General features: G+C 39.2%; 1 protein-coding gene across 9 annotated transcripts; it reads left to right on the top strand.

Moving 5' to 3' along the window:
- The first annotated feature begins 67 nt into the window (after nucleotides 1–67).
- Nucleotides 68–26,333, top strand: PRP4K (pre-mRNA processing factor kinase PRP4K). 9 transcript variants are annotated; one of them, XM_077353086.1, is made up of 20 exons: nucleotides 68–226; nucleotides 5,905–7,101; nucleotides 7,600–7,770; nucleotides 8,790–8,942; nucleotides 10,218–10,299; nucleotides 12,003–12,213; nucleotides 13,159–13,232; nucleotides 13,769–13,859; nucleotides 15,079–15,226; nucleotides 16,334–16,471; nucleotides 17,314–17,467; nucleotides 18,903–19,017; nucleotides 19,849–20,000; nucleotides 20,661–20,747; nucleotides 21,570–21,665; nucleotides 22,212–22,346; nucleotides 22,874–22,919; nucleotides 23,443–23,527; nucleotides 24,274–24,319; nucleotides 25,227–26,333. In XM_077353086.1, the coding sequence occupies exons 1-16, from the start codon at nucleotides 183–185 to the stop codon at nucleotides 22,311–22,313; spliced, it is 3,015 nt and encodes a 1,004-aa protein (XP_077209201.1). In that variant the 5' UTR covers nucleotides 68–182; the 3' UTR covers nucleotides 22,314–22,346; nucleotides 22,874–22,919; nucleotides 23,443–23,527; nucleotides 24,274–24,319; nucleotides 25,227–26,333. The 9 variants fall into 9 exon arrangements, with proteins under 9 accessions (XP_077209201.1, XP_077209198.1, XP_077209196.1 ...); XM_077353083.1 differs by having other exon boundaries at nucleotides 21,570–22,346; XM_077353081.1 differs by having other exon boundaries at nucleotides 21,570–21,795; nucleotides 22,874–23,527.
- The last annotated feature ends 833 nt before the right edge of the window (nucleotides 26,334–27,166 follow it).

The following is a 27,166-nucleotide window of genomic DNA, read 5'->3' on the forward strand; positions in this document are numbered from 1 at the left end:
ATCGGAAGTCACCCTTGCTCCTCCCCCTCCGAGGCGCGGGTTGTCTACCTCATTTCCGGTCGCTGGCGAGAGGCGGCCCAACGTTCGGCCAGTTTCTCCGCTGTCCGCCTACCGCGCATGCGCCACGCCTAGTCTCTTTACCAGTTCTCGGCAGCGGCGGAGAAGGAGTTCGGGAGTTCAAAATGGCGGCCGCGACGATGGTGGAGACGGCGCTGAGGGGTCGCGGGTAAGAGGGAGAAGAGGGGGGGGGGAGATACTTAAAAGCAAACTGTAGGCCTTGCCATATTGCCTGCCGATCTTCGGTGAGGGATAAGCGGAGGGCGATGGGACGCGATAGGGTGGGGGAGGCCGAGGACAGGGACGGCCTTGCAGAGCGAGCGGCCGCTGGGAGGCCGTTATAACGGTCGCGAGGAGGCCTCCTTCGGGCCTGGCGCGTCTTCCTCGCGCTGGGCGTCGCGCTCCTTCCCCTCCTCGTGCCCCCCCCCCAAAAAAAGCCCCAATTTCCCACCCAGCTTTTCTACTTAGGCCTCTGTGGGCATCGCTTAGCGGGGAGTCGCTCCTCCCGGGGCCCAGTTGAGGGTTCCGGGAAGATCCTTAAAAGAACGCGATAATTATGGAATACATGTCTAAATCTCCCTCCTTCCCCCACACCACTCTTACACACGCAAGTAATGGCTGTGCTCCTGTGCTGTCGCCTTGGTAATAAACTCGGTTGAAGTCGGCCCAAAGTTGTTAAAGTGTAACGTACTTTGCTGAGAAAGCGGCGCTGCACAATGGTTTACACAGTACAACGTGCTGTTAAACGTTCTTCATTTCCTGCGGTGCTTTTTGGAATATGAGCTTTGTGGGAAAGCTTGATATTGAAAACATAAATTCAGGAGCCACATCTTGGGCATGCAGAAGGACGCAGTTTTGATCTTTAGTAAAGGATCTTGAGGTGCTGTGAGGGGGGAGGGCATTACTGTCAGTCAAAGTCGTGGACTGTACCGATGACTGATATGACTTGGTAGAAAAGCAGCTATGTATTTATTTTTATTTTATTTATCATACTTCTATACCGCCCTCCCCGGAGGCTCAGGGTGGTTTACATTATAACAGAGAACCTTACATAAAACAGTCTGTAGAACTGTATGTGTCTGAAAATCTGCTGGTGACATAAAAATAAGTCTCGCGTTACACTGGCATATGTGACTGATGAAACTGTGAAGTTATGAAAGTAGGTATCCTGTTTGACTCTGTCAGGCAATTGTTCTTAAGTAAGTACACATAGTATAAATGAAGTGAACTATGTGTATAATTACATTTGAAAATAAGTTTATAACACTGTTGGAAAAATTTCTTGTCTAGACATTGTGGATCATACACAGTTGTATAGACAATCCCTCAAAAGAATGGGAACTTTACAGGACCTGTGCCCCTGTGTGCTTCCCCCCTGCCCCCCCCCCACAAAACTCATACAGGACAGGCTATGCATCCCTTGTCCCAAGTCTTCTATAATAAATTCTGCTTGGGAAAGGTTTGTGAGTAAACACTTAATTTAGGCATTGCAACTCACTAATTACACAGATTGGTTTGGAATTGGCCATCACAATTGGTTGCTGTGCTTGCATATTCCCTTTTTGTGCATGAAATTGAATTGGAAACTTCCCTGCTTGATCAAATCTCTATTGGTCTTAATATAAACGTTAACAAATCAGAGGTTGTTTACTTCTCTCAGACTGGGATTCTAAACTGGGATTTAATCCAAATTAGAATTCTTGCTGGGAAGATTTCTGTCCGTGTTTTTATGCTGAGAAAAACATGCAGGTTTAGGAGCTCACACTGGTTGCAGTTGCAGTTTGGCTTGTGATGCACAAATTCAGACATTGCAAAATGTACTAACTAGAAAAAAGATGGGAAAACTTGTATCTGAGGGGGAAACTCACCTGTTAAATTTCACTGCTGGATTATATTTCACTTTTATTTAATATAGAAGATAGAAGTTTATGGCCAGGATTTCAGAAAAAAGCTGACATGCTTTTGATGGTAGGCTGACCATTTTTGGGCCATTTTCAACAGTGATTCTAAACCTATAGTCCTTTGCTGGCATAATTGGGACTGAGACCCTTTGAACTCGGTGGAACTGTGCTGAGTAAAATTGAATAGAATTTGCCTATCCTACAGGAAAAAGAGGACAGTCTGCCTTATGTGAGCAACTCTGGATGAGGGCTGCTGTTGTGTAGGGACTCTTTAACAAAATCAGAGCTGTTTTCACATTAGGCTAGTTACCCAGTGCCAACATATTACTTTATAAGGGGACAAACATTAAAACAGTGCATTGGGTAACATTTATTTTAGTGTAAGTCGAATAACTAGTTAGCACATAGAAGAAAACATTTGTCCTGTTTGTGCAGAATTTTATCTTTTAAATACATTTATGTGTATACTTTGTGTTAGCTTATACTGCAACTGTTATACATCCAAATTTAGATTCATATTGCAGACATGTTCAGTCTTTTTTTCCAAGGGAATTCAAATGTATATCTCTAGCTGAACATAATAAAATTAAATAGAATTTCCCAGTATTCTTTTGGGCTGAAGAACAAAACGTAAGGTGGAGGTATATAACAACTGCAATTTCCATATTTATCTTGGCCTTGGACACTTATAGATCATCTTTTTGCTTGACTATGATTTATGAGATTGACTTTTATTAGTTTTTTATTAAGAGTTCAGGATAGTTGATATGCATATAGCTCTTCATCATAGCAGTGCTGTGATGCAAATTATACTGACAGCTGGTGACTGGCCTTAAGGTAACTAATTTCTGTGTGCATTTGCATCGGGGTCTGCTCAGCCTTGTTTCAGTACTTCATGATGATTTCTCACCTCCCTAAGAATATGTGTATAAACTAGATCTGTGTGCGTATTGTAATAGTGTACATCTTCCTTCAAAGGTATTTTGTATGTTGCTAGGGTGGGAGGTTGGAAAACCAACAGGTAAGTGGTGTGTTTGCTTGGGAAGGAGGGAAAGCTGGGGAGGGGGCAGAGAAACCAACAGGTAAAGTGGAAACGGGAGGGGGGAAGGGAATCTCAACAGCCATAAGGGAATCTCAACGCTATAGCTTTGTCGAATTGGCATTATTGTTTTTAAAAGAGATAATATCAGATTTCTAAAAATATGGTTTGGTTTTTGAAAACTGAATTTAGCAGTCATCAAATCTAAATACTTGGGTGATTGCAATATAAAACTCATAGCATTTAACTTTAAAATAAAAATAACCAGTAAAGTGTTACTCTGTAGTAAATTGAGACAGCTGTCATTGTGCTCTTGGTGTAGTGGTTAAGAGTGGTAGCCTCTAATCTGAAGAGCTAGAAGAAGGGAAGGCAATTGTAAGCTGCTTTGACAATTTACGCACTGGAGGTTTCGTGCCGGGCTTCAGGCTGGAGTTTTACTCATGGCAGGTTGCCCCCACCTCTTCTTGCACACGCATGGGAGAGCGGTGTGCCTCATCCGCCCCTGATTTGTGCTCTTGCATGGGAGCTGGGGCAGTGAGATTCCCAGTGCATAAACAGTCTTTGAGACTCCTTTGTGTAGTGATGCTATTAATTTCACCGTCTGTGAAGGTAAACTGAAGCATGTCCAAACTCATGCTCTTAAACTTCAGAGAGGGTTTTGATCCTATTATTTAGGTGATTTTCCAGGTGTACAAAGAATTGACAGTGTTTTTGTGATTATCTGTATTTTGAACACTTACTATAAAACATATATATTAGAAAATAATTTGAGATGACACTGATTATTAAATAGTCTTCCTTTCGGATTCTTTTTACCTGCAGTGTTTTGCATTTAGTTGCTTTCATCTAACTTACGTCAGCAGAAGCAGGTTTCCACATGCATATTCTTAGCTGGATGAGAGACTTCACGTTCTAATAGATGCCATGCATGTGGTCTCCACTGTTAATTCTGTTGGAAAAGTGCTTTCAGAGTCCTGTTTGGAAACTAGTGATCATGCCAATCAGCTGTTTTATTGAGGGGGGTCATTTAGTTGTCCTGATGTTGGCCATTGGCTTGGATTTTGCTAATTGAACAGTCAAATGTTGTTACATTAGAATAACAAAGATAATTACTTCATCTACATGTGTATGATACTAGTACTAACAAAACAAATTATTTAGTTGTCATTCCAAAACAAATACATTAATTTGTAAAATGTGTTATGAATAGTAAGAAAGTTTAGGTAAGCTTTTTATAATTTTATATCATTGAACACTCTTAACTTCATCTTGTAGCATGAGAATGTTTGGGATTTTTAAAAATGAAATTAAAAATATAAAGCATATATAACAGCAGTTACTAAAAACAAAATTCAGTTATGCTGTGCAGAGAAAGGCAATAGCAAACCATTTCTGCTCATCTCTTGCCTTGAAAACCTCATAAGGTTGAAGTTTATGGGGTGGCCATGAGTTGGTTGTCCCTTAGTGGCATGTTTTACCTTTATGAACTATTGGCCTGTAGTCAGGGGCTTTCTGTGTGTGCTTTTAAAAAGTATTTATGACTAGTTAAATAAGAATAAAGATGAAGGGGAAATCCTGCATAACATAGTGATTAGTAGATAGAATGTAACCACAGTTGAACGTATGTTCAAATTAGGATTGGCAATTGGCCTGGAAAAATATCTTCTGTATCTTTAATATGCACCTAATGTGTGCAAATGGGTAGCTGAAGTTTTTCATGAAATTGAGGCAAATGCCCTGTCCCTTTTTTCCCTCCAGGCTGTTGGCAGCTCTAATTCAAATATGTATCAGGTTTATTCAGGTGGGTAGCCCTCTTAGTCTGAAGCAGCAGAACAAAGTTTGAGTCCAATAGCACTTTTAAGACCAACAAAGCTTTATTCAAGGCATGATTTTGTGTACATTGTATAACTAGGTGTATATACACTTCAAAGCTTATATCTTGACTAAAACTTCATTGGTCTAAAAGATGCCGCCTGATTGGGCCATAGGGGCGGACTGACAGTCAGAGGGCCAATTGGGAGGCGCTTTGCGCCTCCCGATTGGCCTCTCCGCTTGTTAGTCCGGGGACAAGGGGCCAATCCGGCGATTTTGATCCCGGACTCGGACCACCCCAACCTCCCTTACTGTTTTATTAAGGGGGACAGATTGCTCCAGATACCAAAAAGTAAGATGGAATGTACCTAATTTTATGGCACAAAAATGCTTATTTTCTAATATATAGTTAATATTTTATGTAGAAAATGTAAAACTAATGCAGTTTAAGGGTTAATCATCTACACTGAATAATGTCTACAGAGACAGTTAATTTTTAAAATGTTAACATTATTAACTTTTTGAATATTCATATTTGCAATGGTGATAATAATTTTCCGAGGCCTTTTCTGAAGACCCTTTCTGTAGTGCTGTGATATTACTATAGGGAATAGAATGGAAAGCCAGTTATGCGGCATGATTAGGGTAATAATTGCTTAGCAGCAGCTCATGTGATGAAGAGGTATGGGTTGTGGGAGGAAAGGCCCAGAGGAAATGGTTTACAACCCATGGTGGTTCTCAGCTTCCCTATCTGTAACAGAAGTAGTAACAAATAATCCCTGATGCTATTGATATCTTATATCCAAGTACTAGTATATATGGACTTTCCTGGCTTTGTTGTATGAGGCATCTTGATGTTTCCATACATCAAAGTGAATGTTTCAGTGACTTAAAAGTTTTAGAGCAAATTAAGAATGTTCTGAATTTATTTAGGGTACTTTTATTCATCTCTCCAGAGTCCTGCTCAAGGTGGCTTGCAATTAAAGCCACATTTTTAAAAACAAGCCATTAAATGAAGAATGTGAGACAATTACTGTCCTGTTCATTTAAAATATTGTCTTTAATAACTAATTTATCTTTTTAACATGTTTACAGAATTGAAGATGTAGATATTTCAGAGAGGAGTGCAAATGAAGAAAATGGGGACATTTCAGAAGGAGACCAACTTCAAAATAAGCACAGCAGACATAAAAAAAAGAAACACAAACATAGAGGAAAGCATAAGAAACACAAACTTCTTGCAGAAGAAGAGAAGGGCAAAAAGCATAAGCATAGACACAAGCATAAGAAACATAAACGAAAGGAGGTTATTATTGATGCTTCTGATAAAGAAGATGGGCCGGCAAAAAGAACTAAAATTGATGTCTTAGCCCCTCTAGAAGACTTGGAAAAACAAAGAGCACTGCTAAAGGCTGAACTTGAAAATGAGTTAATGGAAGGAAAAGTTCAGTCAGGGATGGGATTAATATTGCAGGGTTATGAGTCAGGGTCTGAAGAAGAGGGAGAGATCAATGACAAAGTTAGAAATGGGACTAGATCTACAACTAAATCATCAAATATCAAAAAGCAGGACGTTGCAGACAAAACTATTTCAAAGAAACGGAGCAGAAGTAAATCAAAAGAACGGACTCGACATAGATCTGATAAAAAGAAAAGTAAGTCAGGAATAGATGGAGTCAAAGAGAAAACAACTAGAAGTAAATCGAAAGAGAGAAGAAAATCCAAAAGCCCCTCTAAAAAAAATAAGTTACAAGACCAAGTAGGAAAGTCCAAATCTCCAACCCTTAAAAGGCGCTCTCAAGAGAAAAATAGGAAGTCCAAATCTCCTCCCGAGGATAAGACTAAAGTAGAGGATAAGAATAAATTAAGAGATCGTAAAAAATCTCCAATTGTTAGTGAAAGTAAAAGTAGAGATCGTGGCAAAAAATCCAAATCTCCAGTAGAACAAAGAAGTAAATCCAAAGACAGACGATCAAGGTCCAAGGATCGAAAATCCAGGAGACTAGAGACTGATAAAGAAAAGAAACCTACTAAGTCTCCTTCAAAAGATGCTTCATCAGGGAAAGAAAACAGATCTCCTATTAGGAGACCGGGCCGCAGCCCTAAAGGAAGAAGTTTGTCTCCAAAGCTGCGTGATAAATTAAGACGTAGTAGATCGCCTCTTCTTAATGATCGCCGATCTAAGCAGAGCAAATCACCATCTCGAAACAAGTCTCCTAGTAGAAGAGCAAAGAGCAGGTCAGCAGAGAGAAAAAGAAGAGAATCAGAAAGGAGGCGGTTTTCCTCACCAAGGTAATTTCAGTATTAAATTTTATTTACTATATTTAAATATGTATATCCTGCCTCCTTTAATTGATGCTGAAAAAATGATTTTCTTTTTTAATGGCTTAATACAAGAAACCATTTTTGCAGTTAGAAAATATGTGAGCTATATACTTTACACAGATTTAATTATGTAATCTTTGAATAGGATTACATATTTTAGAATTTTCAGCTTCCAAGATGTGGTCTATTAAAAATAATATGTAATTAATTTTAAGAACTAAATTCTCTGTAGGGACTGCTATTAAAATAGACCTTTTAGGCTCTGTTAAAAGTGACATTTTACACTTCTATTCCTGTACCTGCTAAGATAGTAATAATAAAATATTTCTGTAACTAGAAAGCAAAAACTAATTGTGTAAAGACTCATAAATCAATGATATTTTTTAGTTTCTGAATAAGATTTCAAGGGAACTAATACATTTCTGTACACTCATTTTTACCGTATTTTTTTCTCCCAACTTCAAGAACACGAACTAGGGATGATATCCTTTCTAGACGTGAAAGATCAAAAGATGCCAGCCCACCTAGGTGGTCCCCATCCAGAAGAAGATCCAGATCTCCCATTCGGCGAAGATCACGTTCACCTCTTCGCCGTAGCCGGTCTCCAAGAAGGCGTAGTAGATCTCCTCGGAGGAGGTATGCACATTGACCTCATTGTACAGTATTTTGTAAGTACAAATAAGCATTGTATGTCATGTAATAATATTTTAAACAGTTCTTTTGTCAAAATGACATAGTATGCTAGCACTCTTTACATTTTCGATGCCCACCTTTAACGCCCAGACAACAGTATTAGACTTAACTAAGATGCAAACTTGACGGGAATTCTCAGTAATGCTTAGGCATGTGATGGGAGGAGATGAAATATGGTATAGTATAGCCCAGTCTCATCAAATCTTGGAAGATAAGCAAGGTTGGTACTTGAATCAGAGACCACCAAGGAAGACCCTGCAGAGGAAGAAATTAGGAAACTACCTCTGCCTCCCATTGGCCTTGAAACCCCTATGGAGTTCCTATAAGTTACCTGCAACTTGACTGTATTTTATGCACACATACATGTGACTGGAAGAGCTGGAGCCAGAGTTATGGGAGGTTCTGTGCTAGAAGTTCACATTCAGTATTGGACAGCTGACTGGTGGGGGCAAGGAATGACCATGCAAAGGGGGAGCTTTTGTAGGACTGTTTGGATGGTCTTTGAACCTGCTTGTGTTGAAAGTGAATTATCTTTGCAATTGAGTGATGTTTTCTTATAGTTCTGCTGTTCTTTGTGTGTGAAAGGGTAGAGAAGAAACTGGCTTCCTTTGCTTTATCTGTGTTTGTGTTAGGAATCTACCCTGCCATAAAACAGAAAAGACTGCCTCTAAAGACTCATGGTCCTATAGGTGGAATCCACCTGAGGGTCCCAATCCATATGTTAAAAACCACTTCAGTAGGTTAATTCCATAATTTTCTTATCTGCTACTTCAGATAATAAAAGGTGTCTATTACTTTATCTTGGGCTTCTGTTGGCTATTGCATATTAGCATCTTTTAGTAACAGATAAGCCCTTTGCTAAACAAATTTTTATCCTAAGATAGAACAGGTAAGTATTTTAAACAAAAGATAATATTTTGTTGTCTTACACCTTTTTTCAAATATTGTTTCACACTTTGCAGAGATAGGGGTCGACGAAGTAGATCTCGTCTCAGGAGAAGATCGAGGTCACGAGGTGGCCATAGGCGGAGGAGTAGGAGCAAAATAGAAGATAAATTTAAAGGAAGTCTATCTGAAGGAATGAAAGTTGAACAAGATTCTTCATCAGATGAAAAGTATGATTTGAATTAACTTGGTGATACCTCATAAAATTACACTTCTATAAGCAGTTTAACGTAATTAATGAAGTATTATTTCTCAAACCCTGCAGTATTTTCAGATGCGAAGCAAGTGTTAATATTTATGTTATCCTCTAAGTGGATAACAAGATCTATCCAAAGTATCAAGTTCTAGGAATCAATGGAAAACCAAATATTTGTAGGAAAAATCCAGATTTTAAGAAAAGAATTCCAAATTGATGGTTTTCCCTCCACAAATTAATAGTAATCTATGTGCATGTTTTTTTTTAAAGAACTGATGTTGCTAGAGAGAAGGTGTCAGTTTTGTTTGCAATAGCAATCATTGAGAACACTAAGAACCAGTGTGGTGTGGTGAATTAAGAGTGGCAGACTCTAATCTGGAGAAACCAGGTTTAATTCTCCAACTCTTCCACGTGAAGCCTGCTTGGTGACCTTGGCGCCATCATAGCTCTCTCAGAACTCTGTCAGCCCCATTTACCTTACAAAGTGCTTGTTGTTGTGGGAAAGGGAATGCAATTGTAAATTGCGTTGAGAGTCCTTAACGTAGAGGAAAATGGGTATATAAATCTTCTCTTTTTCTTCTTCCCTTGAAGATCCAGTGGGAAACCTAGAGGGAGAAGACATCTTATTCCCTCTAACAAATTCTTTATCTCTTGTTACTTGAGGGGCTGTGATTTGAGAAAATCTTTCAAGTGTGTGTGGGTTCATGAGCAGTGCTTAATATAGATAGTTGACAACTCTTTGCCAGACTCACACATCAATCAGCTATATCTTGCTCCTAATTATGTCCAGTTTCTAAGTTACTGTCAACACAACAAGTTTGCTTTCCTTTACTTATTGGTGATTTGTTCACGGCTGTGCAGCACACTAGGTTCTTCTGAGTTCCTCCTTTAGGCTGAAGACCTCAGCAAAGGTCTTGCCCAGGGGGCTGTTCTAGGGCTGGCTAGGGTGCTGCCAGTACTGTCGCAGTCTGTTGTCCTAAAGGGCACCAAATTTGGAGCTGACCTCAGTGCAAAAGGCCTAATACTTCCCTTCAGCACAAAACAAAACAGGCAATTTATGTATTTTGGAAAAATTAAAATTTGCTAAGTGGACACTTGATGAAAAAAAAAATCAGAAAGGATTACTATTTTTGTTTCTACACAAATAAGCAAATGAAATTCTGAAATGGCATATTGGGGCAAATATGTATTGCACGTGTATTGCATATAAATTCCTTGACTAAAGTAGAATGTGTCAATCATTACATAGCCTTGAAGACTTTGATGTTGAAGAAGAAGATGAAGAAGCTCTTATAGAACAGAGAAGGTTACAGAGGCAAGCAATTGTGCAGGTATATAATGGTGCTTACTTCTACACTCACAATATCCGATTTCCTCCTTACACCAGTAAATACGGTAAAAACATTGTCATCTGTGTTGTCCTGTCAAAACCTGTCATATACTTTTGAAATTACAAATACCTAAAAAAATATTGCATGAGTTGATATTTTAGCTTTTTAAATAGTTGTTTATCTAAAACCAGTAGCACCTGTGTAAGTGGTTGTGAAGAATATAGCTTTTTATCTTCAAAAATATGTATGAACTGAACTCTTGAAGTGCAGTTCAACAGGGCAGAGAAGACTTCATGTTTCTACATGGTACTTAGTTTATTTCAGGAGCATTGGCAGCTACTTCTCCTAGTGGTGTCTTGTAGGTCGGTGGTCCCCAACCACCGGGCTGCGGCTCCCTTCTCCCCCCCCCCCCCCCCCCGCAGTAAGAAACTTCCCAGGCTGCAATCTTGCGGCCTGGCAAGCTTCTTACTGTGGGAGGGGGGGGGAGAGGGAAGCAGGCCTGTGCGCGTGCAATGCACATGCGCCATGTGTGGCTGAAAACACGCATGCGTGGCCTGGTCACGCATTGCGCATGCGCGGCTGGGCAATTGCCCTCCCTGCTGCCGCCAGTCCGCAGCCTGTAAAAGGTTGCAGACCACTGTTGTAAGTGACCTAGTTACACAGTGCCAGGGAAGCTAGTCATAAACTCAGCTTGTGCACAAACTAGAGCAATTCAGAGCATGTGCTCATTCCTCTTCTGTTTTTTTCTTTTTCTCTCCAAAGAAGTTACCACCAGCAACCCAAATTGTAACTTGCCTATCGGGGAAAACTATGTAGTCATCATTGTTTTTCTGATAGAGATTAACAGGAGTTTTGATTGAGAAAAAAATGATCAATAGCTCCTTTCCAGTCTAGAACAGGTGTTTGTGTGGAGGAGGCAGATGAGAAAAGGGTGCTGTTGCTTCCCCATCCAACACAAAAAGGATAGAAACTTATGTGTTAGCTTTAAAGAAAGTGATTATAGCAGCGCTGGAGGAGGAGTGGAAAACTGCTTTTAATTGCATGCAGAGTGACTGGTTGTTCACAAATGACCTTCTGCCCCATCTTTAATGTACCAGATGATAACTTTTGCCTCTGCTGTGTGGGTTCTAAAATAGTCACTCTTTTAGCCTGCAATTTTGTACCCAGTGAGTTACATGAAATCAGTGAAATTTGGGTAGGTATGACTGATTAAAGCAATGTGATCTTTGACAAGGGTAATCATTGTCAAGCTCAGAGCCAGTCATGACAGGGCAAGAGGTTTGGTGGGAATTGGGGCAGGAGAGTGGGTAATGCCTTTGTTAATAGGACTCCTCCTCTGTAACTGGAATATGAAGTGCATCGGCCATAAGCATAGCCATTCAATTCCAAAAGCTATCGGTTCAGCTTTCTGACATATTTTATTACCATCAGAAACTTCCAACCATGGTTTCCCATGTGTGGACAGGAACTGTAAATGAAGGGAGCAGACAAGGGACACATTGAAAGACTTGAATGCTGGGTTATTACAGCCTGCTGACAGTCTGACATTGACTAATGCAAGTGGTGATTGAACAGTAACCTTCTGCCAGTATTCTAAGGATTGAGTGACTATGCAGCAATTGGATATATAGTATTCTGTAGCTTAGAGAATCTTATTTTTGTCTTATATCAAGATCGTGCAATATTTTTTTTTCTTTCCCTAGAAATACAAGTATTTAGCTGAAGACAGTAACTTGTCTGTGCCATCTGAACCAAGCAGTCCTCAGAGCAGTCCCCGAAGTCGCTCAAATTCGCCTGATGACATTCTGGAACGGGTGGCAGCAGATGTTAAAGAGTACGAACGGGAAAATGTGGACACATTTGAGGCCTCAGTAAAGGCCAAACACAACCTCATGACTGTTGAGCAAAATAATGGTAAGAGTGGGCAGTATTTCTATGAGGTTCTAAAAGAATGATGTGACCACAAGTCAAATGTGTGATGAGGGCAAGACAGCTATGATTGAAAGTTAAGCACCCTTGTATTGAAAACATTGGAAGGTTGTGTAAGTTATTTGTAGAATCCTAGTTAAATAATATCATGCCCCTACCCTGCTCAGTCACCAGAAAATAAGAATAGCTGGAGGTCTGAGCTGTCATATTTCAATAACATTTCTGTAGACTTCTTAGGGTAGCAAGGATTTATGTTCTCATCTGAAGATCTGTATTTAAGGCAGTGGTCCCCAACCCCCGGTCCGGGGACCGGTGCCGGTCCGTGGATCAGTCGCTACCGGCTGAGCTCCTCCTCGCCATGGCACTGTGCAGCTGTTGCTGGCAGCAACCCCCAGCGGGCGGTGGGAAGTAAGGGGCGCTGGCGGGAAAGCAAGTGGAGGAGGGACTCAGGCAGCAGCGGCGATGTCCCTCGGCAAAAGACTACCCCGATGGGCCTCAGTAAAATTGTCAAGCATTGACCGGTCCCCAGTGATAAAAGGTTGGGGACCCTGATTTAAGGAGTTTACGGTGCAGCTTATTTATCAGCATGTATGTGTAGCATTGCAAGCATTATACATGCTAGTGTTGTAGTACATTAGAAGAGTGTGAGGGGCAGTCAGAACACAAGTTTAATATTAGCAGCAAGCCCCAATACAGAATAATAAGCTAAATGAAGTTTCTGCTAACCTCTGCTACAGATGCTTGTCCCATGAAATCTTAGGGCCTTAAACAGGCGTAGTTGTGGTTGGGTTGCAGCCAAAGTTTGAGATACAGAAAGGCAAAAACAATATAGAATTTCTGTCTATGGAAATTTGTTGCACTACCCATTTTGGTTCTCAATGTATTCATTTTTTATATTTTTAGTATTAATAATACAAACTTTTTTTTAAGGTTCATCTCAGAAGAAAATCACAGCACCTGATATGTTCACAGAATCTGATGATATGTTTGCTGCATATTTTGATGTAGGTAGTTTTACAAACAAATACATTGCAATAATGTTCATCATATTTACTTTTGCTATTTTTTTTAACAAGAACCATATATTAGAGACTTGTTAAAGGTAATTGAGCAGATTTCTGAAACATTAATCATTATAGGATGTAATTCTTTGACCATCTTAAGAATTGTTACTCCAGAACTACTGAATAGTATTCAGTTGACCTAAGTATTAAAAAGTGCATCTCTCAGTGAAGTTAATTGTGAGTGTTTGAGATCTGTATTTTTGTGTTGTTTTTGTCCCTTTTATAGCCAAAGATTCTTCTCCCCCCCCCCCATAAATTGTATCTTCTTCCTTGTCAGAGATAAAGCACCATTTGCAAATAAAATTAAAGTGCCTTGATCAGTTAGACATGCTTTGGCAACCAGCGTAGATTTGCTTAATTAGTTTTTTAGAAATATAACGCAATTGCTACATTTTATTTTGTTTCATAGATTTTTAGTTAAATTAGTTATTTATGTAGAACATGAAGAATAAGGCTAAATTATGACTTTCTTTCAGAGTGCACGCCTTAGGGCTGCGGGCATTGGAAAAGACTTCAAAGAGAACCCTAATCTCAGGGATAACTGGACAGATGCAGAGGGATATTACCGTGAGTGTGGCTACAACAGTTCCTTTACATTATCTGCTGATGAAGTACTGTTGTTAAATTAAACTAATATAAAAAAATAATTAAAAAATAATTAAAAAAGCAAAAAATAATAATGACATGCCATCTCCTGAAACAAACGTGTGATAGAATTATTAAATATAAATTTATTTTATAAGCCTCTGGAATGGCATTAAACAGTATAGCTGTCAGTTAACTATCCTCAGTCACAATTGAAATAACGTGATAATATTCTTCTGTTTAGCTTGAAGTGACTCCTGTGTAGCTTGCTTTCTTTCAGTTTTTTCTGAAAATAAACGTCAGCATGTTTCATACAACTGAGACCCAAGGAATGAGGTTCTAAAAGGACACTGACTGGGATCCTCCCCAGTAGGCATTGCGTTCTGTGCCTGTAAGGTGGCTGCAAAGAGTTCTGTTTCCAATTTGCCAGCCATTCTTGAAGAATTAAAGAGCACCAACAATTACTGTTTGTAAAGGGTAGATATGTCTCCTGCCAAGTCTGCCAATCTTACAATTTTTAGAATTCATAGGTCTTGTTGAAATTCTGATGTTGGTGCAAGCTCAAGCATCTCTTTCCTAACTTTAAGGGGTTTTTTAAATTTAAATTTTCTGCAAATATTGAGGTCCTCCCAGGTTTGTGGAAGTATTGCCTGTGTGTACAATTGTGTGGATTTTTTGATCCATGCTCTGGAACCATGTTCAGAATTAGTTTAGTGGTAGTAGGGGGTGAAACATGCAAATTTTGTGTGCTTTCCTTGTAATCTCTCCTACTGAGAATCATGAGCATAGTGGTATAGAATTTGAATTTCTCCCTATGCCTAGTGTAGTAGGCAGTTGTATGAAATTTACTCCCTGGTAAGTAATTATAGTCTTTATATCAGGGTTACCAGGGTTTACTTTAATGAGAGCTGAGTAAGGAACATACCTCAGACTACTGCAGAAGAAAAAATCATATGAAATAAAAGCTATTTTAAAAAACCCACTGCAGATCTTTTCCTAGGTTTTCTAGGGGGGGGGGAGGGGTGCCTAAACTGCTCTGTACCAGCTGGTAAGCTGTGGTATTTCACAGGCTACTTGTGTTGGCGACCCCTACTCAGTATAGTTATTTGTATACAAGAAACTTTGTGTTATTAATTATTCCACCACCTTTTATGTACAATGCAAATTTCTTCTACAGTAATTTTTTTCCCCTACTCTCTAGGTGTTAATATTGGTGAAGTTCTAGATAAACGTTACAATGTGTATGGTTATACTGGGCAAGGAGTTTTCAGTAACGTGGTAAGGGCCAGAGATATGGCAAGAGCAAATCAAGAAGTGGCTGTCAAAATCATCAGGAACAATGAGCTCATGTAAGTAAAGGTTTTCTCAGTATCATAAGTTACAATGAGCCAGCATCTGTGGGCTGGTTGTGGCCCCTATATCATAGCAAGGAAGCCCCAATCTTATAGTAGTTTCAGTATTCAATATGCAAATAGAAAACCTGTTGTGAAATTTAACATGCATACTTGAGAAGTAATTTTTTTTGTGTGCTGTACTTAGCATTATCAGTCTCATATTAATTGTTAGGTTTATGGGGAAAATAATTTATGTGCTCTTATCTGAAAACTGGAATACTTTGAGGTTTAAGATGCCCTCCAGAATTACTCATGGCATTGTAAAATTTCATTTCTAATTATTTGGGTTTTTGCTTTCATAAAGGCCACCAAGGGAGCTAACAATTTAAAACACATGTGACAAAATCCAATGCCAGTACTGTGTGTTTCCTTTCTTCTTTTGCTTGTAAATTTGATTGCAAATTTGTGTGATGGCTAAAGGGAGCTATTCACAAGCAGCCTACTCCTGAAAGAGTTGGGAGAAAGAATATGGTGACCCTAGAGAGAACGGAACTGTGTCATACTCAGTTATGAGCAAGAAGAGGCTGTTTCCCATCCAGTTACGATCATGAGTTCTGCCCGTTAAGCTCCATTCTGTTGTTCCCTTGCTGGGGCTTGCATCCTTAACTCCCTTCTTTGCAATACCCTTCCAATTTTTTCTCTGGGATAGAAGGCCTCAGGAATCTCCATTCCTACTTGTATCTGACAAAGGGAGCTTTGACTCTTGAAAGTTTATAGCCCCAGAGTATTGTTTGTCTGTATATTGCTACTGGAGTTGAATCTAGTCCTTCAAAACATAGTGCAAGTTCCACTCCTGCATTTGTTTTCAGTCACCATCGCAAATTGGAAACTGCTCAGAGCAGCCAGTTGTCGGAGAAAATAGCTCTTTGTATTCTCAGTTGCCGCAGTTCTGCCTTCTTCTGCTTTGCCTTGTCCTCAGAATATTGTGTCACCTGCTAGTCATGGTTAGCTTCAGGTTGTGTCAATCTTTTTAGCTTTTATACTACTATTATTGCTACCTTGTTTCCAAACTAGTAGTTTTAGGCACTGCTGCATTTTTACAGTAAATTAATCTCTTTTCAGGCAGAAAACTGGTCTAAAAGAATTAGAATTCTTGAAAAAACTCAATGATGCAGACCCAGATGACAAGTTCCACTGTCTACGATTGTTCAGGCATTTTTATCACAAGCAGCATCTCTGTCTGGTATTTGAACCACTCAGGTGAGACTTAAAAAGTAAATTTAAAGCATTGTTTAAAATTTTTAAAAATCATCTTCTTAATCTTACTGCCTAGTTCTCAAATAATTCTTTTTCCGAATGTGTAAAGAAGAATATTGGCAAGATTGTGGCCAACAACAATATTTGTAATACAAGTAAATATATAGTACACAATGTATTGTAGACTGTTACATATTAAATTTTACACAGTTTTTCTTTATAACTTCCATATGCACATAGAGTGGGAGAATTAAAAGTGATTATAAAAGTTTCATTTGGGCTTTAAGAACTGAAATAGAAAAAAAAGTCCTATGTAACTCAAATAGGAAAATGATCGATTCTGACATTCAGTGGGAACATTTGTACATGATCTTTCTGTTGCCAATACAGAGGCAGTTCTCCATACTGGAAATGATGCTTTGTGTTCTTAGAATTATGGTTCAATCCTGTTTTACTTGAAATGATGATGAATTTTGAAGGCTGAAAAACAACCATAGTGTTAATACAAACTGTTAGATTTTTATATAGATTCTGTCAATAGTCTTTTCTTTTCAGTTGTCTGCTTATGAGGGCTGAAATGTATTTTAAAATACTTTTTTTTTCAAGTCAGTCTTGTTCAGTTCTGGTTTGACCCAAATAATGAATGTCTTGTACATTAGTATTTATAAGTGCTGTATATTGTGCGGGTTCCTAGGGTTCCCACTGCAGGAGTTGATCTTCCTCTAATTAAATGTTTTTGCTTAAGAGAATCTAACCCAGTATTTTTGAAATATATTTTGACCCCGTTTTGTCTTTTCCCTACCTTCCTGTCTCCTCTACTGTTGTATCTTTTCATCGTTTAAAAGTATGAATTTGCGAGAGGTTCTGAAGAAGTATGGAAAGGATGTTGGTCTCCATATAAAGGCTGTACGATCCTATAGTCAGCAGCTATTTCTGGCATTAAAACTTCTAAAAAGATGTAACATCTTGCATGCAGATATAAAACCAGATAACATTTTGGTAAGTAATGTTTAGTTTTTGAAGGAATATATAGTAATGTGCCTAAATGTCTCCATTTGCCCTGCTTTATTCCCCAAAACTGAAAGATGCAAAAACTTGAGTCAGATTCTCAGAACTGCAAAACGAGGATTTGCCTTAATTGAAGCCTGGTCTGCATGCTGGCAAGGGTTGGCTGTTATGTCAAGCCATTCTTTTGGCAGCTAGTATAAGAGGTCTGGGGCACACTTGGCATGGTATCTTCTTGCCTCCTCTTCCACTTGTGAATTGTGACCTAGTACTTTCAAAACCGTAGTTTACGTTCATTCCAAAGAATCTGAATGTGCTAGGCTAGCAAACCAGGATTCCAGACACTGGTTCCTTCCTGGCTGGGAATTCTACTTTGCAGAACTGGCTCAAATGTAAAGGCAAATTGTATTTTACTGAGGATCTGAAAAGCTCATGGTGTGTGAATGGAGGTGGGATAGTGTGAGTGATTTCTAGGCTCTTTAAAGGCTTGTTCATATAGCACTAAGCCATGTTTGAACTACCCCATTGCTGTTGCCTTGAGCTACTAGAAGAAGTTACTGTGTGGTGACTGAACCAGTATGCCACTACAGTGTGGAGAGCCTGGCTTGCCGTGTGGATCAGTTGCATTGTATTGAGAGATTTCACACATGCCCTCATCTCCTATTGAGAAAAGTAAGTTCAGTAGCTTTCTTATGGCTTTCCTTATAATTGTGACTGGATCCATTTTGGTACCATTAGTGATTGCCTTAGCATAAGCTGCTTTGCTGTTACAGGGAATAGGCAGGGATTCATTACTGTGTCAGGACATCTGGGTTCCAATACATTAAAAACAATAAACATGCAGGGGGGAAATTAGATTAGGACAATCTGACTAGAATTTGTCATTCCTGGCAAGTTTCAGCATTACTGTTTATTTTGCTTTTCCAGAAATTGGGCTGGAGTCTTTCCTTACCCTACCACTCCTCAGGCCAAAGTTCTTTTATATATCCACGTGTTCACTACAGTACTGATACCTCACCATTCGACTTGGGTTTTGTAGTCTGCCTTCAACTTAAGTGGTTCGTCTTACAAAGAGGCTACTGAGGGGTTGATTGCATCCCCTTCAGTGGTTTTTTGAGATTTCTACTTGTAGAAGCAGCTAACAGCATCAAAAATCCCTGATGCATCAGAGCGCGTGGTCCCTCTAGGCCAGCATATGGTTTTCAGCAGTGCCTACACATAGGTCATGAAAGTAATATTCTCTCTGTGGAACAGCTGGGGTCCAGAGGTGCCTCTGAAAACAGTAATCCACCCAATGTAATCAAAGTTAAATATTTACTTAATGCATTCACATATATTGGAATGCTTGGGAGGGATCAGCACTGATATTGGCTGTTAGTATGCATAGCTGTAGTTTATGACTTGAAATGAGATGTCTTTTTTTTTTTAGGTAAATGAATCTAAAACTATTCTAAAGCTTTGTGACTTTGGATCAGCCTCACATGTAGCTGATAATGACATCACTCCATACCTTGTCAGTCGATTTTATCGAGCTCCTGAAATTAGTAAGTGAAATGCTTTTGTTGATCAAGTTCTCCTTTTATATTCATGTTAAATTAATGCCTTTATGAAGAAGATAAGCATACATTCAATTAAAAGTTGTGCCTCATAACATTTCTTGGTGCTTAATTAGATTTTTATAATCATCTAGTCAACTAGTGTGAGATGCCCGCCATATGGTGGGAATGTGTACGGAAATGTGAACATAAAGACAGGCTACAGCTGAGTGGGAGGGTGAGTGCCATTCACAACTTCCCTTTGCTCTTGCTTTCTTTTGTCTCCTTGGCGGTTATCATCTCATACACCTTGCTCTCTCCTTCCCCAAAGCCCTTGCCATTTTCCCTCCTTCTTTCCCCTCTTTGGTCCCATTGTTTTCTTCCCTTTTCATCAGCTCACCTCTGCGTTTAGCCAACAATGGAGTTGTGTGTGGAATGCCTGTATGTGTGATCGTAGCATCCAGACTTGGTCTCTCATAACTGAATGGACAGTTAGAGATGTCCACTTGATATATTATCCAATGAATGGTGCAATATAGTCTACATGTTTTTGCCCTGTGTACTTTCTGCTGCACCTAACTGCCATCCCTTTTTACTTCTCAACCACCATTCTGAGCAGATAAGGCTGTAAGTGGAGTCTCATGCAACATCAGCATATTTCTAAGAGAAGGGAATAAATTATGGGCACAGTTAATTAGTGCACCCATTTAAGTGGTCTAGGTACTGTAATTAATTCCCTTCTTATTTTGTTGCTATCTTGCCCTAGAATTGTGAGTGACCTTTAATTTCAGTATCTGTTAGATAAGTGGTTTTAACTCTGAAACTGTTTTCCTCCTTCAGTTATAGGCAAAATCTATGACTACGGTATAGATATGTGGTCTGTAGGCTGTACATTGTATGAACTTTACACAGGAAAAATATTGTTTCCTGGGAAAACCAATAACCATATGTTGAAGCTTGCTATGGACCTCAAGGGAAAGATGCCAAACAAGGTAAATAAAGTGCTTATAATAAATGGACAAAGTTTAGAATTTTTTCTCCTTTATGTAGGAATCAGTATGATCTTTGGGATATGCTCAGACAGTAGCTATATCATCCCTTCAAAGCAAACTAGTGAGAGCTCATTTTTACTGTAAAACTTTCCCTCTACAAAGACAAGTCCCAGGTTGCAGTCTGAAGGCACCTTGTGAGGCTTTTGATCTAGGCTATTTTATTATAGCACCCCATTGCTCTGATTCTGTAGTAAATGTTCACAAAAGTGAATTATATCAGCAGAATGGGACTTCCCTTTCTCTTCCCTATCACCACCAGCTGGTTACTCCTGAAATGTTACACTGCGTAACCTCTCCCCCCCCCCCCCCCGGAATGAAAGTGGAGGGAGCATTGGAGGACTGTAGTAGGAAAAGGAGCATTGGTGAAAATTGCCCAGAGTTCTGTTAGCGGGACATTTGTGCAGGTTCCTGTTCTTCATTTGAGCTTTTTAAAGTTAGGAGAGGATACAGATCCAATTAAATAGAGGAAACTACTTAATTTATCAGTTTACTATGTGATTATTGCTAGGTTTCCTCTTGGAATTAGTGTTTTCAATTTTTTGACTTAACATGTGGCTGTAACTCTAAGGCAGTATATTTTTTTTACTTTATTATTGGCAGATGATCCGAAAGGGTGTGTTCAAAGATCAACACTTCGATCAAAATCTCAACTTTATGTATATAGAGGTAGATAAAGTAACTGAAAGGGTAAGTGTGAGCTACTCTGTGGGAATTTCTGCATGCGTTTTGCTTATAGAATTTGAAATTTCGTTCATTGCTATGGTTCAACCAGTTCAGCACTATAAAGTTTTTTATTACCGCCACATTTGTTGTCAGTTTAAAAGTTGCAACAGTATGATGTGCTGGCTTTTGGCAGAAGTGACAAGTTCTCCTAGAATTTGATGCAGATCTTGTTGCAGAAAAGGCCCCATACATAAAGTTTCTGTAACAAGAAAATGATTTAGCGGACAATGCAGATCTACTAATATCGCAGTTGTATTTGTCAAATGCATTCTACATACAGATCAGTCTTACTGAGTATGCACAAGGTAGATGTTTGGAGGAGTATATTGATCAGCTCATACTTTCAGGCTTGCAGTTAAGCACCTGCCTGTCATTAATTATAAATTCTGTCTAGGTGGATCTCCATTCTCTCATCTAGTTATAGAGTGGCTGACTCTTTGCATTAAGTTGAGAGTTGAACAAACGTGGGTTGGATTTAAAGAACCGTGAGAGCTCACGGAATAGAATTCTTCCTTCTATGCCTTCCTTATTCAGCCCACAACCTCGTAAAAGTCTGCTTGGGGGGGGGTGCATCAGGAGTGTAATTCTTCCACACCCATGCATACATTTATAATTCACTAGATAGAATTCTGTAAGATATAGCTTGGGTGTTGGATTTGGCTCTTGAATGAGTTTGTGTCCTGTGGAAAAGATGGACAGGTTCTGCTCTTAATTAGAAATGTGTTCAGTTTTATGAATGTTCTTAGACTTCTTGAAACTAAGTGCTTGATTCCATTGTCTTTCTAGGAAAAAGTAACTGTCATGAGCACCATTAATCCAACAAAAGATCTGCTGGCAGATTTAATTGGGTGCCAGCGCCTTCCTGAAGACCAGCGTAAAAAGGTTCACCAGCTGAAGGACTTGTTGGACCAGATCCTTATGTTAGACCCAGCTAAACGGATTAGTATCAATCAGGCTCTGCAGCATGCCTTCATCCAGGAGAAAATTTAAATCCAGCGAAGAAGTTCAAAGGGTTTGAATAGTTATTATACAAAGACTGATGAAATTTCACAGCAGTTTATAAGTGTACATAAAACATATAAATAATTTCCCTGCAGAGTTGAGAAAGAATGGTATATTTGAATTAACACCAAGGCTGATATTTCTTTTAGAAATGTTAGAGTAAATCTCTGTCTCTCATGTGAAGATTTTTTTTTCACTGTAGAACTGTTTTAATTGCCAAGACTGCACAAAAGTACAACGCCTAATGTATATGATTGCAGTTCCTATCTAAACACACGCAGAATACACGTTAACCTAGAACAGGAAACCTGTTCAGAGAAAGATCAGTAAGACCGGGTGGTTGATTTTAGTTTTTAACAGATTTGGCTTCATTTTTGTCTCTGAAAAATGGCCAGCATAAATGCTGTTTATATCACGTTTTCCTAGGTGTGTGCGTGCAGGCCACAGCAGCATGCCCTTGGTGTAGTCAGTGCCGAAGGGGGTCTGTTCCTTCTTGAGCCTGCCCGCAGGGATGGTCTCCTCTTTTAAAGCAGGTTGTGTACAACTTTCAGTACACTGAAGGTAAGCTAAACCATCAACATCACTGGTGTTTAAGTTACTGTACTGAGACAACTGACAAAGGAGGGTCAATAGCTTTGTAGCAGAATTCCCTGCATGTTTGATAAATGATCTTGTTTTTTGTTTTCTGGCATTACAACTGTGGCATAATTCCCACTTCTGTTTGGTCATCCCATTAAAAAAAATTGGAGGAGTGGGCACTTGATGGAGAGAGCGCCTTCAGTGTACTGTTTATTACCTTCATCATTTTTTTAAGAAATCAACTTGCTGTATATATAGACTTTATATACATTTTGTTAAATACAGTTCACTATGGCATAGACCCAGAGCTTAGAGAAGAGCTTTCATTTACTAACAACAAATATCGAACTCCGATTCTGAAAGTCCTTATCTCACGGCCAGATAGAAAACATCGTAATAAACGTTTTAGCTATTTGTATGTCATTTGAAAGTGTACTGCTTTATGCTAAAGGTGTTTTTAATTTGTTCATTGTTTTCATTATTTGTGATCATGTTGTCTTTCAATACAGGCATAAACCTTCCACTCTTGAACAAAGCAGCTGCTTTTTAAAAGCGGTAATTGCTTCTTTACCTTTTATTTCTTTTGTAAATGAAGCTTTCTTTAAGAAATGTGACTTTAAAGTGTTGTCTCTTGCATAAAACAGTTGACATTCACTTATTGTGAAGTGAAGATTGTTCTGCTGCATGTAAAGTGGACCATGCAGATTTCTGTATGTTTTCAGTATGCATCATTAGATAATAAAGTCTTTTGTGAACAAGGCATTGGTAGCCATTTTTAAAAGATTTCTTTTGTCTCCAGTGTTGCCGACTCAGGTAATCCACAGGAAGAAATCTTCATTTTTAATAGTACGTTAGTTAAATCTGTTACTAAACAATACAGTCCTTTGAAAATTTTAAGGCTAATTGCCAACTTTGTAGTATAAATATCCCCGTTCCTCCCCCCCCCCAAGCACCCTACAGATACTGTCGGCTTTCATTGTAATGAAATTTATTCCTGTAGGTTTTGGGATTGGATACAGGTTTTAACTAATGTTTGTGCTGTTTCTCTTACTTTTCCTTTTTGATGGTGCTGAGAGAGACAAAGGAAGGCAAGTCACAGGCCACTCAACGCCTACTCCAGTGGGTCTGGTTTGCTGAGACACCAACTTCACCTTCCCAACAAGGTTATTTCTGACAGCATGTGTAGATAAACATTTAGCAGCAACGTAAACGGTAGTTTGTTGTTCATCGTGAGGACCCCCAAATCAATGAATTCATGAATGCCGATCCAGTTCTTAAAAGCGATCTCTTCCTGTACGTTTTGTGTATGTTCCACAGCTGTATGAAACCAAGCGCTTTATAATAGTCCCTTAAATAGGCTTTAAAAAAAAACAGAGTTGCTTCCAATGTGAACAGTTTAAGGCGATCAGTCATGCCGCTTGTGGAGCGCTCCTTGTGAGATTATCTCCACCACAGCAACATAGTGAACCACCAGGAAGGCAGACGGGGTGGCTGTTGTCACCTGCCTGCTTTGAACTTCTCCCCCGTCTCCTTCAACTTAACGTTACTTGATGAGTAGTAAACGTATTTCTCTCTCAACTTACTCAAAACATTTCTTGTTCGTGCAGGAGACAGAATGCAGCATTGACACTCGAAGAAGTAGATTACATGATAGTTATTTGCACACAAGTAATGTGGTGCAGTGCTTTTGGTGACGCTTCCAGCCTAACTTGCACATCTGGTGGCAGTCCAACACAGATGCTGTACAATTCTGTTGCCTCCACCTTTGTTCCATATCACTGTTACACAAGTAGTGAAAAGAACTGGTCATGTCAACTCCAGTAGCAGCAGCGTGCCTTATGGCTAAATAATTTTAAAGCCATTCTCAAGGAAAGCAAAGTTGCTTGTTCACTTGTTCTTTGTGTTGTAGGTGCTGCTCAAATGAAGATGATGGCAACCAGAAGACATGAACCAAGGTTTCCGTTCTATAAAAGATACGAAAAACATGCTTCCATTTAGTTATGTCTAGTTTTTTTTTTTTTTTTTTTTTTTAGTTCACAGCACTCAGATATAGGTTTCCATTACACTCTGGAAAGTCTCAGCTTAGTACTATCATAGCATTCGTTAAACCCGTAAAATGTCGTCCATTTTGTTTTTTTGAGTGATGTGATTTTTGTTGCGATAAAATAGAGGTATGCACGGCACAGTAGGTTTTGAAACATTGTATTACAATCTTTTACCCCTTGGCAAGGATCAACCAAGTCTGAGGGTAGATTAGTATCACTGATGGGCTTTTTAAAAAGTGTGATTAGAGCAGCCTTCAGAGCATGCATTGTGTGTGCTTTGGCAGCCAAATAAAGGTTAATACTGTTGTGGGTTTTAGGTCTAGATTCTCCAGACCACTATATTTTTTTCTGACAGCACATATTAGCTACGTGGCTGTGTGCCTGAAAGCAAATAGCGACTATATAGATCCATCTAAACTAGGTCTGTACAGTCTAATCCAGATCCATGAATTTGGTAAGAGAAAGCACTGGAGGTGCTGCGGTTCCCCACTCCCGGTACAATTCTCTGTCAACCTTGCAGTGAGTGGATTACAGTTAGGAATTAAGATTTCCTTTAACCTCCACAACATTTGTTGTACTAAGGCTGATATTCATGCATTGGCACTGTTCAGTTGAATACTCTACTTTTATAATGGCATAACAGGTTAGGAAATGCATTGTGGGATTTATTTTTGATTTTTGATGCATATATATTCATCGCTGTTTTGTGCTACAGTGTAGGTTGACATGCCATAAGTGGTTATTTGAATGATTTTGGTAAATCTGATGCGTCATCATCTCTCTTTCTTGCTAATGATATTTTTCCCTCCCTGTGTAGGGTAAGTGGCAGAGAACCTGTGAGAAACTTTTGCATGGATTGACTTGTGCTCAAGAGGCAGATCAGTCTATGAAAATACAGAATGCTGGCATCTTTGACGAGCTGTAATGGAGACTTGCCTAGCAGAATATAAAGTGGTCGTTGACGTCAAGTTTTGAAAATCACCTGTTAAGATTTATTTGTAATTTTAATTAAATTTTTTCAGATAAGCAAGCTGTTAGTGCTGGCTTTTAAATATTAGGCACCCATACAATTTAGGGATTGGTTCAAAAGAAGGTCACTGTATTGATTTACTACTTCTTTGGACTTTGATTTCCTCTGGTGAAGGAGCCACCATGACCTCAAGCAGCCAAATAGCAATGATTAATCTTTGTCTCCTGTTCCAAATCTGAGTTGGTAATTTAGCTTATTTAATTCTGTTCACACTTTACAACAGTGGCTGCCTATCCAGAAATACTTGGATTTTAGGTGCATCTTGTGGGCTTGGGACCAAACTTAAGAGTTTTTTAAAAAAAGAAAACATTTTGTTCTTGTTATGTTTGTTTTCTCTTTCATCTAAGCAGTTTTGTAGGTGTTACCACAAGGTGGTTGCTATTTCAAGGTAATCATGAACAGCTTTCCATGGGTGCTTCTCTCTTTCTATATTAACTCTTAGATCTTGCTTTTGCAAGTAATTGCTTTTTGTGAAAGCATGGACTTGTTCATTGGTGTGACTATTAAAATGAAACTCATATAACAGTTTCTGCTGGTTACCTGAAGGAAGACGGTATAGTCCAGAAACAATAGACTGAAAGTAAGTGCCCTGTCAGGCTTCCTCTTGCAAGTTTATATAAATGTCAGCCGCCTTAGAAACTGAGCTAATTGAAAATGGTTCAAGGCTCATCATCAAGCAAGCCGTCAACCTGAACATTTTTGTGTTCTTCACTATTCCATTCTGGTAACACAGTTAGAACCTCTCTCTTTTTATTAAGCATGTTTGTTTCCAAACTTGTTTTCTATGTACTTGTGTTATGTTGCTCTGCCAACTGATAGCAACACTTCATGTATTTGATGGAATGGATTTCTACTTCAAAACTTGTGCTACAATAAATCTATTAATCTTTAAAAGGCTACAAGATTCTTGTTTTCGTTCTAGTAGTCTTCATGCTTCCCGTATTGTTACTAGCAGAGATGTTCTGTTGGTAATCAGAGTGCCAGACTAGACTTGAAAGCATCTCAAGTCCACCACAGGGACACCTCTGCCTTTTTAGAGGCGAAGTCTCTCAATTCTCAACTGTCACTGGGTGGGGGGTTAGGGATGTTGATCGAGACTTGACTGGGAGCCACCTGTTTCCGCTGTCCTTGTACTGTTTTCAAGAGCCCCATTGCCAGGGGCTTCAGTTTTTGGAAATAGGATGAGGGGAAAGGACCCCTCTTCCTCACTATGCCACAGTCCTGATCAAGCTTAAGCCTCTGCACCTTATCTAAATTTTATCTCTTAAATGGTGGAGGCATCTTGTACTGTTACATATAGGTTCCCATTTTCCTGTTTTTCATCCTACTAGAACATAGGTTAAAGCAATGTCTTAACTATTCTTCATGTAGACTTTTGCAGGCTTTTAAATTATCCCTGTGGATCCTACCGTTTCACTTGAGCAACATTCATTCATTCAAGTTTAATAAGGAGCTTTCCTCCAACTTAAGTAGCTCTTCTGGTGGAGAAGGGCTACTTAGAGTATGGTTGGATCCTCCCCACTGCTTGCAGCCACAGTTCTGTCCACTCAGGAGTTCAGCAATCCCAGGAGTTTACGTGGCAAGGCTCCACTTTTCCTTACTGCTGTGTTATTTTCATCTCTCTGGGTATGCCCGTTGTCACTGTAACCTTTCAAGCATCACCTGCAGAAAACTAGCATTTCAGCACTCTACCGCAGTGCCACCTAAAGTCCATGTCTCTGCATCTC

This window comes from Paroedura picta, chromosome 9, assembly GCF_049243985.1.
Source record: "Paroedura picta isolate Pp20150507F chromosome 9, Ppicta_v3.0, whole genome shotgun sequence".
Taxonomy (NCBI): domain Eukaryota; kingdom Metazoa; phylum Chordata; class Lepidosauria; order Squamata; family Gekkonidae; genus Paroedura; species Paroedura picta.